Source organism: Oreochromis niloticus, linkage group LG7 (genome assembly GCF_001858045.2).
Source record: "Oreochromis niloticus isolate F11D_XX linkage group LG7, O_niloticus_UMD_NMBU, whole genome shotgun sequence".
Taxonomy (NCBI): domain Eukaryota; kingdom Metazoa; phylum Chordata; class Actinopteri; order Cichliformes; family Cichlidae; genus Oreochromis; species Oreochromis niloticus.
This window is the reverse complement of record NC_031972.2, coordinates 63,992,247-64,005,442: the sequence shown is the minus strand read 5'-3', so window position 1 is coordinate 64,005,442 and position 13,196 is coordinate 63,992,247. Positions and strand designations below refer to the sequence as shown.

At 45.5% G+C, this 13,196-nt stretch overlaps 1 protein-coding gene across 6 annotated transcripts in view; it reads left to right on the top strand.

Annotated features, from left to right (window-relative positions):
• Positions 1 to 13,196, top strand: part of znf423 (zinc finger protein 423) — a 131,345-nt gene that overhangs the window by 44,876 nt on the left and 73,273 nt on the right. The window contains exon 1 of one of the 6 annotated variants that reach the window (XM_025909312.1): positions 2,844 to 2,919. The exons of the other annotated variants lie outside the window; for them this stretch is intronic. Within the exon in view, the coding sequence (XP_025765097.1) occupies positions 2,859 to 2,919 (61 nt within the window). The 5' untranslated portion in view covers positions 2,844 to 2,858. Of the gene's footprint in view, positions 1 to 2,843; positions 2,920 to 13,196 lie in introns of those variants that run through there. 6 annotated transcript variants of the gene reach the window in all.

Sequence of the window (13,196 nt, the reverse complement as noted above, 5' to 3'; positions counted from 1 at the left end):
TTGCTGAGTGAGAAAGCTGAGGGAGGAGGGGGGAGGGTGAGAGGTAGCGCAGTCGAAAGAAATGAAATGAAATAATAAAACATGTTTTTCCCTGGAGAAAGAGCGGTTGAGATTGCACAGTAATCCCACGGCTCGGCGGGATGTGTGCAGAGTTTTGTGCATGTGTTGGCGTGTGTCATCGTGTGTAAAGCATACATGTTTATTAGTCTTGTGTGTGCGTGCACGTGAGCATGCAGAAGAGAGTACGTATGAAGTTCGTGGTGGGACCACCGCTCTGTGGTTATTATTGAGGAGAAGGCTAAATGAAGAATAAAGAGTCCTTTTGAATTCTCTGGTGGAGGCCCGGGGGAGTCGAAGCATGGACTCACACACGCACACACATATGAAGCAAAGACTGCTGGGAATAAACAAACGCCACTCTGAATCTGCATGAGTGAGGTAATGTGTTCATGCTTTCTGGAGTTTGATGTAGTTTGATGTTTGTCCCAGAGCAGAAACCAAACGACTCGGATATCGGCCATCTTGGTTGAGGGTGACAGATGGGACCATCTTGCCAGGAGTAGCTAGCTATGATGCTAGCTTGCTGTTAGCTTTGAATCAGCATGGAAAAAAGTTACTGAGAGGTGACGCTATGTGACAGAAAAAAGGAAAAGATCAAAACACAGAAGACTAAATCCAAAATTGGCTTCTCAGTATTAATCTCTTGTTCACCCCAAAATATTGTTATTATGGGATACATGACAGCAGCTCCTCATTAACCCTGAACTCTCTTGATAGAGGGTTTCATGTCTTGTAGGAATAGAATTATAAATTTAGTGGACTTTGTGCTGAAGTTCATAACCAGGAAAAGAAAAACTCAACTCAAATTTAAAGAAGATTTTTTTTTTAAATCAGCCATAGTCCTACAAATTTCTCAAAGCATTTACGTTCTTGGTGAAACTCTTATCACTGTATTTCCTCAAATAAAACATTTACAGAATTAAATGTTGGGTCTCCTAAAATGACCGATCACTATAAACATTTAAAGGCTTCCCCTACAAATACATGTCATCAAATTTGACTTGTCTACCTCTGGACTCTTCGATGTTTCACAAAAAGTTGTGTTTAAAAAAAAGGTTTTCTGCTCATTAACATGCAGCAGGTTTTTACTCTGAAATGGTAACAGGAAGTGGTCAGTTTGCATAGCAGGGATAACACATTAGCTTTAGCATGGCACATAGTCTAAAATAAGGCCTCCCTCCATTGCTACTCTGTTGTTTTTATGTGAAGGCCTTTTACCCTGTGCAATAGATGTAAATGAAAACTTAGGCCACTATTTAATGATGTCATCCTCCCACAAATCCAAACTCAGTCTGTTCTGCCTGCTGCGTCTCTAAATCTCTGTCACATAATATTTAAACTTTTCAGATTTTAGTGCCAATCTTAGTTACATTAGTTACATTTTCAGTATCAGTTACTGACGATTACTTTGTCTACATTTGTGAGCCTCGATTTGTAGCTTGAGAGCAGTGGTTAGTTAGTCCTGAGTTCTCTGCACGCACACACACACACACACACACACACTCTGGTATCTGTAATGCTAACTATACTTTTGTTGCAAATGGGTCCCAGGTTAGCAGCTAGCTGCTGCTGTAACACTGAATGGGTCCCAGGTGCGAGAGTGAAGCACCAAGTAATTCAGTGCCACTCTAGCAGAAGGCCTATAAAGAGGCGCCATTAATTTGAGTGGAAATTGGACAAACACACGCGCACGCACACAGTGGCACAGATCAATGACACATAAATGTGTATTCACCCACTCAAACACGCACATACCCACAGACCCCACACATCTGGTCAATGTAATGCCACATTAATGTGCATGAGCCTGATAGCTCAGCTGGTTGTGTGTGTGAGATAGAGATTATGTGCCTCGATTACAATACTGTTGTTATTCTGTTCCACTGCAGCATTAAGCTTCTGTGACGGCTCTGCTGTTTGAATTGTGAATAAGATGTGTGTGTGTTTCTTCCAGCATGCCCTGTAATCATATGGTTAACGCACACGTAGTTGTACTGACGTTGTTAATGCTCAGTTTGTTTGTTACGTTTGTGCAACACTGTTTTATTTAAGTGCACGGTGCTGCTTTATATTCTCAACTCTTCCACACCCCTTAGTGGCTCTGGGTGAGCTGCCTTGCTGAGGTGTATATAGTGTATGATATTTTTATGTGTGATGTGTGTCTGCTGCTTTTAGTACATGCGGGTCTATATCCTGTGTGTGTGCAGTACGGTGCGAGAGGGACAGACTGAGAGCGTGAGTCGGGGGAGTGTTGATGGGTCTCGGTAGGAGTCAGAATGTGGAGCAGAGGCTCCCCGAGGAGAAGAGGAGCAGCAAAAAAGCCTCCTACAGATCAAATGGAGAACATTCTCTGGCCTTCCTCTGCCACATGAACACACAGACACAAGCAGACACCCACATCCTATTAAGGAAACCCAAAAGCTGTCTTGCAGGCCGCAGCATTCCAAGGATCAGTCAGTGTGATGTGTTTAGAGATTCAAACGGCTACGAAGGCCACTGTCTGTTACAATACATGTAGAAAAAAGCTGGCACACACACAGATCTGCGTGTACACACACACACACAGTCAACAACGTCCACACTCATGCTAGGTGTGAGTGAGAAGTGCGAGAGGGCGAGAGATTGTTAAAGATGTCAGTAAAAAGCACTTGAGGGAGAGGAGGAAGTGTTGAGAAGGTAGGCACCAAGTAAACGAGGGAGCTGTCAGTCAAGGCGGGGGGGTGGAAACTGCCGTTGTCAGTGACAAATAGCAAGTCATTAACCCAGCGAGTGGCTGGGTGAGACAGTGTGGGTGGAAAATGGTGAATGTGTGCGTCCGTGCAGGAAGAGAGCGGGATACTGCGCATATTCTTTCTGAAGGTATTTGTGAGGTCTGTGGTAACTGAGCGCATACAGCTGCACTCTTGTCTATTCTTTTTCCTCTCTCGGCGGGAGAGAGCACAGATTTCCAGCGAGCCTGTCTAGCTGGGAGGGAGCAGGAGATAACGAAGGAAATAAGGGAGGAAAAGAAGAGAATTGGGGGACCCAAAGTGGCGGGGGACCGAATGAAGACAGGTGAAGAGGAGGGGTGGAGAGTGCAGGCCAAACTTGGTGGAGGGGTAAGGGGAGAAGAGGAGAAGCACACGGAGCAGGGAGGAGTCTGTTAGCGCGTGGGCCCTTGGGTGGCTGGTTTGCCTCCCGCGGGACGTCTTCCCACAGCTAAGCTCTCACCGTCTGTCGCCACCCGCTGTCACAAACGCACACACAGAGGCGCACACGCACCTCGCCGCGTCTGTCGTCGGGATAGCAGCTGAGTCCTGCGAGGCCGAGACTCATATTAAAACCACAGATCACAGATAGGAGGGGTGTAAGGTAAAACTACAGCCCGGCGCTCGCCGGGACGACACTTCCTGTCCAGTAGCTGCTGTTGGCTGACAAAACAAATAAAAATAGATGTGTTTTCCCTTTTTTCTCGCCTCCTGTCTTTTACTCGTCCCTCCCGTTCTTCGCCATGTGCCCCTCTTCTCTCTTTCTGCCCCACTGCCCCCTTCTTCCCTCCCTCCTTTCCTTCCCTCTGTGTGTCTGTACCCGGGGGTGGCCCGAAGATTCCTGTGCTAAGCCCTTGGCATACATACAAGTGCACAGCGCACACACAGACACAGCTGGCTGCCGCTCAGGTTTTCCAGGGAGAGAGCAGGAGCCCGGCACCAGAGGAGAGGGGGATGGAGGGAGGAGAGCGGCAGAAGCAGAAAGGGGGAGGTGTGAGGGGCTGCAACATGCAGAGAGGGAGAGGGAGGGATAGCAGGGAGGGGGTGAGACGGAGAAGGGTTGTTGTGAAGTCATTTTTCATCACAGGGTTCATTTTTCACTGCAGAGTTCTCCCACTCTCTACATCGCTCTATTTCTCTTTATCTGTCCTCTCCTCCTCCCGTTCCCCTCCCTTGATCCCACTTTGTCTCTCTTTATCTTCCCTTTTTCCTCTTTTTCCCTCACCTCTCTCCCTCGCTCTCTCCCTCTTGCCTAAACTCTTTGCGTCCTCTCTCTGCCTCCGTCTCTCTCTCTTTCAGCCTACTTTCTCCTTTATGAAATATGGATGGGAGCAGTTTTGGGCGCGCTGAGAGGTTTGCAGTCGGAGGGAGGGAGGGAGGGATGGAACTTGGGAACTGGCAAGGGAAGGAGGGAAGGAGGGAGGGAGAGAGGGAGGGAGCTTGTGTCTCAGCAGACATGCCTTGTGCATGCACCTAAACACCTCACTGAGCAATCTGTCAACATGTCAGCAACACATGTTTGGTAAAAAAGAGAGAGAGCGGTTGGAAGGAGAGAGGAGAAGAAGAAAAAATCTCTCCCCCTCCAGTGGGAGTAATGGCTCCCACCAGGGCTCTGGAAATGCTTTGAATTCAGCAGATTTCTATTGCGGGGTCCTCCCCCGGGGGCGTCTTTTTACAATGCCTGCATCTCAGAAATTTGAGCCCGAGGACCCCTGGGGGCTTCCTTTCATAATGCCTGAAAATGTAGGGTTATATTGTGTGCTCTTCCCCATGGGGCTTTTATTAATACCTGTATTCACTGCCACTGGAAATTACACAGGCGGCGCTGCAGGGGCCCTCGCTCGCTCCAGGAAGGGAGAAAGACTCTGCGGGGACGTTTTCTCTCTTCCCCTCTCTCTTTTCTTCCTTTCGTTTCCCCCCTTTTCCCCCCTCCTCCTCCCTCTCCTCCTACTTTGACTCTCTTGCATTAAGTAAGAAAAAAGGGAAGAGTGAAAAAGAAGAATTTGCCAAAGGACACGAGAAAGTGTGTTGTGTGTGTGTTGGCACCAGCTCACCCCCTTGTATTCAGCCCTACTTTGCTCCGAGGAAAAGAAACACTCGATTAAAAATGTAACTTCCTTCTTCTTCCCCTCTTCTGTCTCTCTCATCTCTCCTCTCTCTCTGTCCTTGTGTGACTGTCTGTAGATCTTGCAGAGAGTAAATATTTGTGTGTGTGTAAAATGGAAATGCTTAAATCCATAGTCCAGTAAAGTGCGTCTGATTTTGCATTGAAATCCAGACGAGCGCTTCTGTCTCCGAACATTCATTAGAATTCTTCAGCCAAAGGCTTTGCAGCTTCTCTCCGAGTGTCTCAGTGCGTTTATTGATCAAATATTTACACAGCAACATTATAGAAATATACATTTACATATCTCTGAATAAATAACGTCTGTTGGCTCTCCGCAGTCGAGGCAGTTTAGCTTTCACCGGGTGTCTTTTTCATTCTCGAGTGGACGCTGCATTCAGGACAAGAAGAGCGTCTGCTTGGGACGAGACAGGAGCGTTGGACTGTCGCACAAAGACGTACTGCGGCGCTAAAAGGGTTTAATTTGTTAGTTTAATCTGTGATTGTACATCAGATGCTCTTAACTCACAGAGATTGTACCTGCTGTCCTGAGTATGACTTTTTTCCATTTCCCAGAAAATGCAAAATTAAAGATCACTTTTTGAGTTAGACCACTTTGAGCTTGTGTCTTTCTTCGCCGCCAAAAGAATGCAAAGAACAGAATTTAATAATACTCACAGATCTTTGTTACAAGACAAAGTTGAAAGCAAGGCAGCGATTGGCTGTCACTCCCATGGGAAAGACCCACAGGTAAATGTGACGGTTGGTGTGGGTGTGACTTTTGGAGGTAACTGTTGCAGCAGTATGTTAAACTGTGTAACTGGACCACCCCATTGGAGACAGCAGGCTCAGTTGAAACATTAGCACATTAATAGGATAGCACCACTACTTGAGCTGGCTTACGTTCGTTCCTTTCATGGTGACTAATGATATCTCCACACGTTGCTGTGGATATGAAACAGACAGTAAATATATATGAGGCTGCTCCCTCGTTCACACAGCAGGAAACTCTGCATGTTTGATTTTCCTGACGTGACCCCCGAGGGATCAGTGAATGTGTAACCCAAAATTAGATATAACACAAAACAATGCAAAAGTACTGAAAAAGTACTTACCCAGAAATCCTAACCTGGCGCACTATGGAGCTGGTTGCCCTTAGTGATGGCGCTACTACACAAAATTGCATGAAATCAATGTTTCGTTGGCCAAACTTTGACTGTTTCCATGTTCTCAGTGTGGAGGTGTTTGAAAAACCCAGCAAACAAAAACACGAATGTGTCATTGATTTTATTTTTCCTCTGGAGCACAGCTGAGGGTGTAGAAGCGCGTTGTGTGTTTGTTTGTGTATAATCCTGCTTTGGTTTGGAAAGCAGGTACCTGACATGATCCACATGTGTTTACTGTGTGTCAGTATCTCCATGTTTTCATGTGTGGATGTTAGGATAGAGTCGTCACGGGGCCGTGTGTGTGAGGGGGGGATGTCGGGATAATGAGGAACAGGCCATTCCATTGGATCCAGGACCCCCCCCCGCCGCCGACACCTGGAACCTTTTTCCTCAGCTCCCTCACTGCTGTGAGTGGGCTCTCTCTTCCCAAGAGCCCACAGCTCCCGTCACTCTCTCCACTTTTGCTTTTTTCCCCTTTATTTGACCATTTTGTTCTGTGTCATATCTCCTCTCTCCTCTCCTCGCCTCCTCTCCTCAGTCTTTCTTAGAGCACACAGACCGCAGTGTCTCGCTCCTTTTCTCCCTCCCTCCCTCCCTACTTGCCGTCCCTCCCTGCTGAGTTCTCAAACTCTAAACTGACCACATCCCTTCCTTTCACCCTGTCTCCCTTCCCCCCATAAGCCTCCTCCATTCTCTCCCCATCATCTCTGTTCCCTGTGGAGCTGGCCCCAATGCTCTGATCCCTTCCTCCATGCCCCCAACCTCCCCACTGTGCCCTCCCAACACACACACGCACAGACTCGCGCACACACACATCTACCCTGTGGTGACTGGCCCCACAGCAGCCCCTGTCTCCCTCCCTCCCTCTGTTTTTCCACTCTTTCTTTCACTTTTTCCCCACCTCTGTCTCCCACACCCTGTTTGATGCTTTACATTTGTTATGCACTTCATTGAAGCTGTTTTTCTCCACTTGGTACTTTGAAGGCAGGAGTTCACTGCATTGTTCAAGTCCTCATTCAGGTTTCACACCTATGTGTGCACTTCAGTGGTAATCGAGGCTTTGTAATCTTTCTAAATGAGGGCAGTGTTTTATTGGTGGCTTTTGAATGATGGCTTTACAGATTGCCAAATTTTTTTTGAATGTGCAGCTGAAAAAAACCTCTTGTGTAACCTTAAACCCCGCCCTCTGTCAGAATGACATGTTGTTGTTTTTATTGTAACTGTAAGTGGTTACAGTCATTTAGAGTTTCCATAAATATATACATATTCCCTTTTTGATTATACCAGCATCGTGGGGACATCTGTGTGTCTTCAGGTCGTCCGATACTGGACAACTTTCCATACTGACCCCCCGTCTTTGGATCATTTACATTTGTGGCTAAATATGTTGTGAATTTTCACACATTTACATGTAAACTGGAACCTGACTGAATGACACACAAACAACAACAGTTTGAGTCACATGTGGTGACTTTGGTCCATGCTTTGTTAAGGACAGGTGTCACCTGAGGGACAGTGATGTGATACTTACAGTTAGTGTTGTAACAGTTGTAAAAAGAGCTTGTGGAGCTTACTATGGCCAATGAGCTGAACAATGGTTTCCATTAACACCATTCTAATATTGGTGTAATATTTTCCTTTGACTGGAGACATGCGAGGGATTCGTAGTGATTGCAGGCGTACTTTGCTGTTGCACTTGGCTTATTTGTACCTGTTTGTCTTATTGTGGACCGAGAAACACCAAATCTCTGCATCTCTGATTCTTTTTCCAGATAGGAACCAACACACCGATCTTTCTTTAAGAACTACAGACGTGGTCCCACGTCACTTAGACGGAGTGGGCCTTCGGTCTCTACCTGCACTTCTCCTTCCTTACCTGAAATGCCCGACCTAGCCTGCACTGTGACAGATTACTCAGTATATTACAAAAATGGCCTATTTACACTTTATCTCTTCTTCTGTTGTTATAATGAATTACTTCAGCCCTCGTGTTTCTTACCTTGATCTAACACTATGCAGGAAATCTGAACACATAGTATGCTAAGTTTAATACAAAAGTGCACCCAGGTGTGCAGGCACACACACACACATGCAGAGTTTCAGTCACAGACGGTGGTGGCAAAGGGCAGTGTACCACAGGGAGAGGGCCTATAATAGTTTTAACCCAGTGCTCAGGTGTGACTCGCCTTTGTCCAGCCAAATGTCAGAGAAAAGCAAAACTCCGGGGAGAGGGTTGGGGCTGTAGGATAGGATGGGGGTGTAGCAGAGTGGAGAAGAGCCTGAGAGAATGGACACGCAGAGAAAGGAGCGAGCATGGATGCGTCTTATATGAAGCTAAAGATGGGCAGATTTCACTAACGGAGTCTGTTTGTCTCTTCAAACCAACTGATTGTTGTGTCCACCGAGCGAGCTGCTGTTTTTGCCAGGCTTTCTGTCTGGGCCCCTGGTTATGTGGGGGCTGGGAGCCATGCTCTACTCTCTCCACGCCTCAAGAGCTCCCTGGGGGGGCTGAAGGACCAACTCTGCCAACCTCGCTCTCCGTTTCCCCCACCCCAACACTGAGCACACAGACGCTGACGTCAGCTGCTCTGGGCCTTCTCCCCTGGGTGCTACCAGAACCCTTTGTTTCCCTCCCTCCTCTCCATCTTTCCTTCCACCCCTCCTCACTTCTCTCCCTGTCCTTTGTCCCTAGAAATAGCTGTCCTGCTTAGTGCCTGATTGGAATTCACTTCACTTTGGGAAGTCACGGGGCGAGCCATTGTCAAGTGTGTGTTTGTGTGTGTGTACTCATGGCGATCATGAGGGCATGCATATTTCTTGTACATGTTATGTGTGGCTTGTGCAGGTAAGCGATTTGTTGCTGTGTGTCAGGAAGGAAATGAGCTGCACCTACAGTGAAAGGACCGTGTGGCACGTTTGTAAAGGAAAGAGTTTATACCTCCAAATTATTCGAACCGTTTCTCTGATTCTCCGTGAAGGAGCTGCCTCGTGTGATAACGAGGCAGCGGCAGCGGTCGTGATAGACCGCTGGTTTAGACAGAAAAGTAACGAACATGGATGTTTTAATAATACTTACAGGCTCTTAACGGTTGCACACCTCCAGTTTTGTCTCTGTGTTCGTTGCAGATTCATTGTTTGCATTCATGGTTATTTGGCATTTCAAATAAACCAATTACCAGATGCAGCTGATTATTAAAATGTCTAATTGTTCAAACCTTTTACTGGTATTTTTGACGAACTAAGTGAAAGACATCATGGTTTGATGTGACACACACACGCACACAGTTTGATTTCTCTAATACTTTCTCCACAGTGATGTGCTTTAACAATTGTAAGGCAGCATGTTGTGTGCAGGCTTTCCTTGCGTGTGTGTTTGTGTGTTCATGCGTGCTTCTGCTCCCAGCATGGATTCTAGAATTGGGGTTAAGGAACAAGAGAATTCCTCCTTCGTATTCCCTCTTTCCTCTCCCCTTGTCTCCAGCTCTGCTTCCATCTTTGTCTCTACCTCACCCCTGCAAGTGGGATGTCTTAAAATATTAACCAATCTGCTCTTCATTTCTCAAATATGGTAGAAAACACACTTCTAAATAAGTCAGGAGACAGGCCTGCCGGGAAGCGCAGAAGAAGGGGGCACTCGACTGAACAACAAAACAACACAAACAATAACAACAAGGAAAGATGGAGGCGGAAAGAGGAAGGAAGGAGAGAGGAAACTCTTACACTGGATTAGCCAGTTGCCGTGGTTATTGCCTCTGTCGATCTTTCTTTTTCCACCCGTCTCGGGCGGGCGCTCGACTTTTTTTGACTCTAATGAGAGCAGCTCGATTGGAGCATTACTCTGCACTCCAGCGGCTCAGTGGCTGACCGAGGCCTTCCTGTGCTGGGGGCCGGAGGGAGCGCCCAGCGTGAGTAAGATGCACCGTTACGTGGGCCTGCTTCCATCCTGTGTTCCCCGCTCCTGTTTCCTGGGATTGTGTTGAGGCTAGGGCTGATTTTGAAGGGGGATATGGGGGAACGGGTGGTGGATGTTTCTCCCCCTTGTAGGCTGCCAAGCCATGCGGCCTGCGAACGAGCAGATAAAATTGTGTGTGTGTGCGAATGTGAGTCAAAAACTGCTAAGGCTTGTGTACAGAGATTTGTATGCGCCCGTGTTTTGAGTGTATGTGGGTATTTGGTGTGTGTGTTGGGGAGTTTGTCCTCGGAGAATAGTCTGTGCGGTGGTGGTGGGGGGGTGTAGTGACAGCTGCAGAGGGGGCCGGGGGGGCTTACTGCTTGCTGGCTGATAAGGGGGGCTTCACATCAGAGACATGACGAGAAGACTAATAATTCTGCAGCACAACACGCGCAGACACACACACCAACACACCCAGGCTCATAGAAAAGAAGCAGTGTGAGGGAAAAGTTAAGGAAAGCTAGATAGTGCTGTGGGATACTGTGTGTGTGTGTGTGTGTGTGTGTGTGTGTGTGTGTAACACTGCTGACTGACAGAATAGGAATCAGAAAGATTTGGATGTTTAAAAAATGCTTTTAAACAGCACGTCGACTCTTAGGTGTGGGACACGATGCAGGAGTGTACTGCAGTACTTGTGAAACACCGTCTGATGCACAGTCGCTCATTCCAACATCTCCAGGTGGGGCTTGTTTCAAAGAGAGAGGTGCAAACTGAGGGGAAATTAATCGAATTAACTGACGATTTGACCTGTTTTGGGGTGTTTTTGTTACACTGATATAAACATAGAAATGATCCTTGTTGTGCATTTTCACTCCTATTTAAGAACAGATAATCCAACCGCACATCCAGATTTTTGGGAAAAGGGACTGGTTGGCGTAGAGTGCCTTTGCTTTATACAACATGTCTCATTCACACTCCATCAGAGGGTAGCTGGGTCTGCAGACTGGGATCGAACCACAAACCTTCCAGTTAGCAGGTGACCTCGTGAGCTACAGCCACAAATAGGCATGTCCCATTTTTCTTCACTTTAAATTAGAGATGGCACGATACCACTTTTTTATGTCCGATACCGATACCGATATCATAAATTTGGATATCTGCCGATACCGATATGAATCCGATATAGTGTGTTTTTTAATCAATAAAACTGTTTTTTTTAATATCTTGCTGCATTTTGTATAAGTTCATACTCAAGTTTAAATAAACAACAACACTAAAGCTATTCTGTTATACCTGTATGTAAAAAATACACTGCACCCAAAATATTTCATAGTTCAGCAACACTGATCAATCTAATAAACTTAAACCTGCACCATCCTCCCTATTCTGGTATTTTAAAGAGTACTTAGCAGAAATATTAAGCAACCTAACTAATAGGGTTGCAAACTCCCAGCAAAAAAAATAAAAATAGGGAACCACCCCCCACCCTCCACCTCATGATGCTTAATCGATGTAATCAACTTTAATTTCACGAACTCGTTTTAAGACTAGAGGTGATAGATCTTTTAGAGCGGTGGCCCCCAGGTTGTGGAATGCTCTCCCTCCATCTTTACGTTGCCTTGATTGTATTTATTCTTTTAAAAAGCAGCTTAAGACTCATTTATTTGGATTGGCTTTTAATTAGATTTGTGCTGTATGTTTGATTGTTAATGTATTTTATGTATTTCTGTTTTATATTACTGTGAAGCACTTTGTGGTTTTTATCCTGTGAAAAGTGCTATATAAATAAATTGATTTGATTTGATTTGATTTGATGCAGGGTCAAAAAAAAATACACAGAAATAAATTATTTTTCAAGAATAATTAAATAGATTCAACATCTTTCTTCAACAGAATTGCAGAATTCACAGATGGTACTTTCCCAAAGGAAAAAGTACTATAGCTTACTAGGGTATATTAGACTTAACAGTTACTATATACAGTAATGGACTTCTATACATTTTACATCAGATTAAAACTTTGGGTGTAAGATTCAGATAATTATTTATTAAAAGCGAGACATTTAAAATGAGAATAAGAAAGGAAAGCATGTCTCTGTGCCCCCTTTTCCCTGTTCATGCCCTATCGGCCCCCCTGGCTAAACTTTGCTAGATCCGCCCCTGCACAGTTACCAGCCGTCAGCTACGTAGAAAAGGATCCTGGTGTAGAAAGTAATATTAAATAAATTCTAACAACAGCTTATCAAGCTTAAACGTGCTGCTGTTGTTCAGCCGCTGGTTTCCTCTTTCTGGTGCAAAGTGGGCCAAAAACAAAGAAGAGAGACGGACTCGCCACAGAAAAGCCGATCAGCTGATCGTTAAGCAGTTTCACGATTGAAGTAGCGGCAGGAAGGTGAGGGAGAGAGAGAGGCAGTCGCTCCATATATCGGTTGTTAAGCTTAACGTGGGAACGCTTTACAAACATTCAGAGATGAACTTACACTCTTGCTTTACTTCTCTCTGGGATAACTTCCTCGGAGATGAAATGCTGGTTTGGTAGAGAGGCTACAAATACACACAGCTGCTCTATCAGGTGACGCACACTGCTCTGACGTGCTACGGTTATGAGCCGAGTTACGCCGTGTCGCAAGTTTTGTGAGGTGTTTTTTTTGATACTTAATGGATCGGATTACATTTTTTATTTTTCGCCGATATCCGATCCAGTAATTTAGGTCAGTATCGGACCGATACCGATACGTAATATCGGATCGGTCCATCTCTACTTTAAATGATGCTAGTTGTTCTGTGTGGTAATGCTATGTAAGCTTTGTATACGACACTTCACACTGTGATACAGGTTTTTATGCTGAATTCCAGTCTCTAGTTGTCAACTGAGATATTATGACATGAATATGTGGAAATTTAGCTGCGTATAATCATCAGATGCCACAATTTAGGGTCAGGTTTTATAACAGTACCTAGCAGGAAATACACAGGTGTAATACTGTACAACATCAGAGCCACAACATGCAGCACAAGCTGCAGTAAGAAGTGATGCTAAATATATTTACAACAGCTGTCTGCCCTTTTGAAAGAGCGTACAGTTCTCAGCAGGTTCAGAATGAATCCATCCCACTTTTGTTTCCAGTAACTGTAATTATGTGACTGATTATATGGCTGTAATAATCAAACGTCCTCGGGATTTCTTTGATTTTTTTATGTGCCAAATCATGCTGAAAACAGCTGATC